General features: G+C 43.6%; 1 protein-coding gene across 1 annotated transcript in view; it reads left to right on the top strand.

Moving 5' to 3' along the window:
* Window positions 1-2,077: 2,077 nt before the first annotated feature.
* Window positions 2,078-6,906, top strand: part of LOC108521625 (probable ATP-dependent RNA helicase DHX40) — a gene marked incomplete at its 3' end in the record, with an annotated part of 14,842 nt that continues 10,013 nt past the window's right edge. The window contains exons 1-2 of the mRNA XM_017861565.1: window positions 2,078-2,861; window positions 3,688-3,855. Coding sequence (XP_017717054.1) covers window positions 2,750-2,861; window positions 3,688-3,855 — 280 coding nt within the window. The remainder of the gene's footprint in view (window positions 2,862-3,687; window positions 3,856-6,906) is intronic.

Below are 6,906 nucleotides of genomic sequence, written 5' to 3' on the forward strand. Positions count from 1 at the left end.
GAAGATGCATTATTTTGGCACCAAGATCTAAATAGTTCCATTTCCCAATGCAGTTTAGTGGTTATTAGTGTGACTTTGAATCTTGGCCCTCTTAGTTCTTTGTTTTGTCACCACAGGCAAGTTTCTAACACAAAAATTAGGGATAGTAATAACCAAATTCTGTGAGTTTTGTGAAAATAAAGGAAATAATTTACAGTTGAAACCTGAACAAGGTGGGGATAGGGGCACGAATCTTTTGCACTGTCAAAATCTGCATGTAACTTTTTTTTTTTTTCTTGGAAACAGTCTCGCTGTCACCCAGGCTGGAGTGCAGTGGCATGATCTCGGCTCACCCCAACTTCCGTCTCCCAGGTTCAAGTGGTTCTTCTGCCTCAGCCTCCCAAGTAGCTAGGACTACAGGCACACACCACCACACCTGGCTAATTTTTTTTGTATTTTTAGGAGAGATGGGGTTTTGCCATGTTGCCCAGGCTGGTCTTGAATTCCTGAACTCAGGCAATCTGCCCACCTTGGCCTCCCAAAGTGCTAGAATTACAGGTGTGAACCACTGCATTGGGCCGAAATCTGTGTATTACTCAATTCCCCAGAGCTTAACTATTAATACCAACTATTGCCTGGAAGCCTTACAGATAACAATTAATACATATTTTGTATATATATTATATATTGTGTTCTTAAAGCAAGCTAGATAAAATAAGATATTAAGAAAATCATAAGGAAGAGAAAATATATTTACTATCCATTAAGTGTAAGTGGATCATCATAAAGGTTTCCATCCTGTTCAGTAGGCTGAAGAGAAGGAGGAGGAAGACAAAGGGTTGATCTTGCTATCTCCAGCTTAGCAGGTGCAGAAGAAAATCTGCCTACAAGTGGACCTGTGAAGTTCAAACCTGTATTGTTCCAGGGTCAACTGTATCAGAAAGATTTGACTACTATGAGCTAAGTGGTAATCATCATTGGTCCGGAATGATGATTTTTAGAAAGTGACTTTATTATATCACTGAGATGCCCTATACCAAAATACTGAGATTACCAATACCTTCCTTGCCTGTACTACAAATGTATTTTTGCCATTTTGGTTTCTGTTTCTATATTTTGAATTCTGTTTCTATATTTTAAAATCCTAACATGATCCAGAAGGCTGGGAGATGCTCCTAATGAAAGAGAGAAACCTGGAATATTCTATTTACCAGATTGCTTCCTCTCATACCCATATTTTGAGATACAAAGTTGTCACAAAGTTCCAACTTATTTGGTATCATTCAAAATCTGATGAGCTTGCATTTTAAGAAGTGTTGATCAGTCCCATTTAAGAGCAGTTGGTATGAGTTCACTTTACTTTATTTTTTGAGATGGAATCTCGCTCTATTGCCCAGGCTGGAGTGCAGTGGCACGATCTTGGCTCACTGCAACCCCTGCTCCTAGGTTCAAGTGATTCTCCTGCCTCAGCCTCCTGAGTAGCTTGGATTACGAGCACTCGTTACCACATTTGGCTAAATTATTATTATTATTATTTTTTTGTATTTTTAATAGAGATTGGGTTTCACCATATTGGCCAGGCTGGTCTCGAACTCCTGATCTCAAGTGATCCACCTGTCCCAGCCTCCCAAGGTGCTGGGATTACAGGCATGAGCCACCATGCATGGCCATGACTTCGTTTCAAAGAGCACAGAAAAATCTGGGTGTCCAACAGCCTTATGGAACATCTTTTGAAGCCTGGTCACACAGTGGGGTCTTTAGGTGATGGTGAAGTGACAGTTTTGAGTTGTTTTCTTTGGTAGTAAGTGTTGGTTAATTCTAACAGCAGGAACAATTCAGGAGTCCAAGAAACAATCTTGTTCACATTGCATTGATTTTGTTACAGTTGACACTAATTTAAAAATTGGTAGGCTCTAGAACAGAAAGACCTGTCCCCAAAGTACCTTTTCTGAAAAAGTTGCCCTGCCTCAGATGTCGTGTATCTGTTGAACTTTTCAGCTACTGTGGTTTCCAAGGAATGCACCTGTATCAAAAATGAGCTGAATTCCTAGGGATGTCAATTATTCATTCCTCCATTCCAGCAAAGTCAACAAATATTGACAGCCCACCTTGAATCACTGGGACCCTGGATGTAGTGGTGTTTACATATTCCAGCTCTTTTGGGGGACTTTACAATCTAGCTGGGCAGAAGAGGAAACATGCAAATAAATTAAATTCAGGGTCCTGTGAGGCAAGTGAACAGCCTTGGTTACCTAAGTTTTGATAATAACATGACTAAAAGCTCGGTTCCACAACTCAGTAGCTGTGTGCCTTGGACAGGTCATATCAGATCAGGAAAGGTGAAGTGAGAATGAGTTGCCGAACGCAGCACTCCAGGATCATGGTTCCAGCTCCAGGCAGAGGGTCACATCGTGTCAGGTGTGCGAAGACAAAATAGTCTGCAGAGACCAGTGTGGCGTTGAAATGAGGTGTGGTCGCGACCTTTGGCGCCGGAGAGGCGAAACAAGAGGGGGGTCTTCGGGCCCTCAGGTGTGCCTCAGCCGCCCGAGGCGAAGCGCACGTGGCAGTTGGCGGGAAATCCCTGGGGGTGGAGCCTTGGCTCGCGGCCCGGCCGCCCCGTGCTACGTCATCGAGCAGCTCCCCCCCTCCCTTTGCTACAAGTCGCACGCGCGGAAGTAAACACCGCTACGTCATCAGGGCGCGTCCTCGCCTTTCCCCTCCCATCTCCTCAGATCGGTGGACGTGCTCGCCTCCACTCGGGGCCAGGTCTATGTCCCGGTTTCCCGCAGTCGCGGGCAGGGCGCCAAGGCGGCAGGAGGAGGGTGAGCGGTCAAGAGACCTCCAGGAAGAGCGGCCCTCGGCTGTTTGCATCGCCGATAGAGGTGCGGTCTGCGGGACGGTACGGAAGCCAGCGGGAGTTACGGCGTGGGGATTTTGAGGGGGATGAAAGTACGCCTTTGGCCGGCTGAGAAGAGTAGTGAGGAAGCCGTGGCGTTCTCCTGGCTTTCCAAGCCCGGGGCGAACTTTGCGTCCAATGAGCACTTTGCCTTAGAGGGGGGCGGTCCCAGATCCAAGTTGGGCGAAAACCTTACTGGGGGGCGAAAAAGTGAACCCCAACGCCCGAAATGCATTCTGTTCTTAAACAGGCTCACAAACCCTTTGTTCTCTACCCATTCATCCTCCCCCCTCCTTCGTCGGGCCGCCAGCCTGCCTTTGGGTACGGTATGAAGGGAGCCAGTTTCCAGGAGCCAGTTTCCATGGTTACCCACCACTTGGCCTTCTGGGATATCAGTCACTCTGAACAGGGACCTAACTTGAACCATGAATCAGAAGCAAACACAGGTGGCTTCTAATCCAGCTGAGAATTTTCTGCTGTGTTCCAGTTTTTGGTCTGTTGTTAAATAAAATTGGGTTTTGTGCTTCTGTGTAAGTATGCATGTGTATACGTTGCCTTGAGCTATACTTGCTTTGAAAAGTACTTTGAGTTACGCGTGAACAAATGCTCAAGTTGCTGAATTTCACCAAAAAGTTGTTCTGGGCTCATTAACCCTCACTTACAAATTGTACATGAGCGATTTAACTGAGAAGTCATGGATGATCCCTTCCAGCCCTAAAATTCAATATTGCCTTTCTGGTTTCAGTCCTGAGAAGTTGAGTCAGAGATATCTTTACAAGTCTTTTAATTGACTTGTTTTTCTGTTATTACAGAAGAGAAAGGATGCACGTCCCAGGAGGGAGGAACTACTCCAACTTTTCCTATTCAGAAACAAAGAAAAAAGATTATTCAAGCTGTGAGGGACAATTCATTCCTTATTGTTACTGGAAATACAGGAAGTGGTAAAACAACTCAACTTCCAAAATATCTATATGAAGCAGGTGAATTTTTTCTGTTCTAACATTGGAAATATTTTTAAAATATCCTGTTTTCAAAGGCCAGTAGGAATTCTGTACTCCATGGTTGCCTACTATTTGCTTTATAGTCCCTCTTCTCTTGGCACACCCCCTTCCCCTATGTCTCCCTTGCTTCTTTATGGTCTATTTCAGGTTCAGGAATTAGTTGGAATGGCAGATTTTCCCATTTTTGATTACCATAATAATCTCAAATATAATTACATCTAGATATTAATTCCATTTTATAGAATAAGGTTGTCTAGCAGTAAACTATTAACCATTGGATACTGAATTAATTTTGAGGGGGAAGAGATATGTGATACCTGTTGCTGCCATTAGTACTTCTTGGTTCTTTCTCTAGAGCATTATCAGGTAAATATTTATCCCTGACTTTGCCAGCACAAGCCAACTAACAAATTACCTTTAAAATATGTTAAGTAAAATTAATAGGAGGTCTTTGGTTTGGCCTGATCCCCCGCACTAGACCCAACAGACCAAACCAAAATGGAGTTACTCATACTGAAGTTCTCACGCCACCGTCTAGAAACTAAATTTTTCATCTAATCTTCTGAGAAATCAGGAGAAAGAGATAATAGCCAAATCCCCAAACAGACCAGTTTTAGCCAGCATCAAGAAGTTTCCTCTGCTTTAACTTTTGCAAAAAAAGTAACTTTGAAATTAGCAATCTGCTTTTTATTTTCTGTTTCTGCTTTCCCTCAGCCCTTTTCTGTCTATACAATCCGCCTCCTCTGCTCAGCTCATTGGAACACTCATTCTATTTTATGAGACGATGGGTTGATGTGATTCCAGAGTTGGAATCACAAAAGCCAATTAAAAATTTTTCGTCGGGCACGGTGGCTCACCCCTGTAATCCCAGCACTTTGGGAGGCCGAGGCGGGCGGATCACGAGGACAGGAGATCGAGACCATCCTGGCTAACACAGTGAAACCCCGTCTCTACTAAAATACAAAAGAAAATTAGCTGGGCATGGTGGCTGGTGCCTGTAGTCCCAGCTACTCAGGAGGCTGAGGCAGGAGAATGGCGTGAACCCAGGAGGCGGAGCTTGCAATGAGCCGAGATCACGCCACTGCCCTCCAGCCTGGGAGACGGAGCGAGACTCCGTCTCAAAAAAATAAATAAATAAATAAAAATAAAATTAAAAAAAAAGTTTTAGGCCGGGCACAGTGGCTCAAACCTGTAATCTCAGCGCTTTGGGAGGCCAAGGTGGGTAGATCACGAGGTCAGCAGTTTGAGAGCAGCCTGGCCAACATGGTGAAACCCCGTCTCTACTAAAAATACAAAAATTAGGCATGGTGGCGGGCGCCTGTAATCCCAGCTACTCGGGAGTCTGAGGCAGGAGAATTGCTTGAACCCAGGAGGCGGAGTTTGCAGTGAGCTGAGACCATGCCTTTGCACTCCAGTCTGCGAGACAGAGTGAGACTCTGTGTCAAAAATAAAATAAAATAAAATAAATTGGTTGTAATTTTGTCTTTTGACAAGTGTCTTTCAGTATGACAGAACTTTCTGTCATAAGGTTTGTGAAGAACAGTATTACATTGGATATGATTTGCCTTAAAAAATAACATATTATTCTAATGCTTCAAATCTAAGGTGCCATCTATTAAGATATATCATTATTTTATGTGCAGTAATCCCCTCTTATCCTTGGGAGATGCCTTCTAAGACCACTCAATGCCTGAAACTGCCAATAATACCAAACCTGCGTATACTATGTTTTTTCCTGTACATACATACATACCTGTGATAAAGTTTAGTTTATAAATTAGGCACAGTAAGAGATTAACAGCAACCACAATAAAATAGAACAGTTATGACAGTATACTGTAGTAAAAGTTTTGTGAGTGTGGTCTCTCTGTCTCTCAAAGTGCTGTAATTTTGGATCTCCGTTGACTGTAGGTAACTGAAACATTGGAAAGCAAAACCAAGGGTAAAGAGGGACTACTGTATTAGTAAGAATGGAAACACGCCATCAATTTTAAGATGCAGCTCCATTCCCAAAGATATTAAAATGGTATATGGAAGGTGTATAGCTATAGATATAAATATAGATTTTTTTTTGAGATGAGATCTTAACTGTGTTGCCCAGGCTGGTCTCAGACTCCTGAGTTCAAGCAGTCCTCCTACCTCAACCTCCTGAGTAGCCAGGGTCCTGAGTAGCTGGGATTACAGGTATGTACCACTGCTCCCAGCAGAAAGGTGGCATATTTAAATCCAGTTTTAGGCCAGGCATGGTGGCTCACGCCTGTATTCCCAGCACATTGGGAGGCTCAGGCAGGTGGATCACTTGAGGTCAGGAGTTCGAGACCAGCCTGGCCAACATGGTGAAACCCCATCTCTACTAAAAATACAAAATTAGCTGAGTGTGGTGGCTTGCGTCTGTAATCCCAGTTACTCAGGAGGCTGATGCAGGAGAATTGCTTGAACCCAGGAGGTAGGGGTTGCAGTGAGCTGAGATTGTGCCACTGCACTCCCGCATGGATAACAGAGCAAGACTATCTAATAAATAAATAAATCCAGTTTTACTCTTGTGGCAAAGGTAAATTTATTTTGGGAAGTGTGTGGAATTTTATGAATTCCTATGTGTCAAAATTCTTGGCTTACCTTTAGAGTAGATTTTTAGACAAAAAACCAAACAGTGAAATCTAATTTTAAAAATATATTTTTTACAAAAAATTAGGTGTGGTGGCGTGCGCCTGTAATCCTAGCTGCTCAGGAGGCTGAGGCAGGAGAATTGCTTGAATCCGGGAGGTGAAAGTTGCAGTAAGCCGAGATTGCGCCACTGCACTCCAGCCTGGGCGACAGAGCAAGACTCTGTCTGTTATCTAGCAAGACTCTAGCTGGCACAAGCCTGTTATCCCAGCTACTTGGGAGGCTGAGGCAGGAGAATCATTTGAACCCGGTACGTGGAGGTTGCGGTGAGCTGAGATCGCGCCATTGCACTACAGCCTAGGCAACAAGAGTGAAACTCCGTCTCAAAAAAAAAAATATATATATATATATATATATTTTTTTTTT

The sequence above is a fragment of the Rhinopithecus bieti genome, unplaced genomic scaffold (genome assembly GCF_001698545.2).
Source record: "Rhinopithecus bieti isolate Rb0 unplaced genomic scaffold, ASM169854v2 scaffold_57210, whole genome shotgun sequence".
Lineage (NCBI taxonomy): Eukaryota > Metazoa > Chordata > Mammalia > Primates > Cercopithecidae > Rhinopithecus > Rhinopithecus bieti.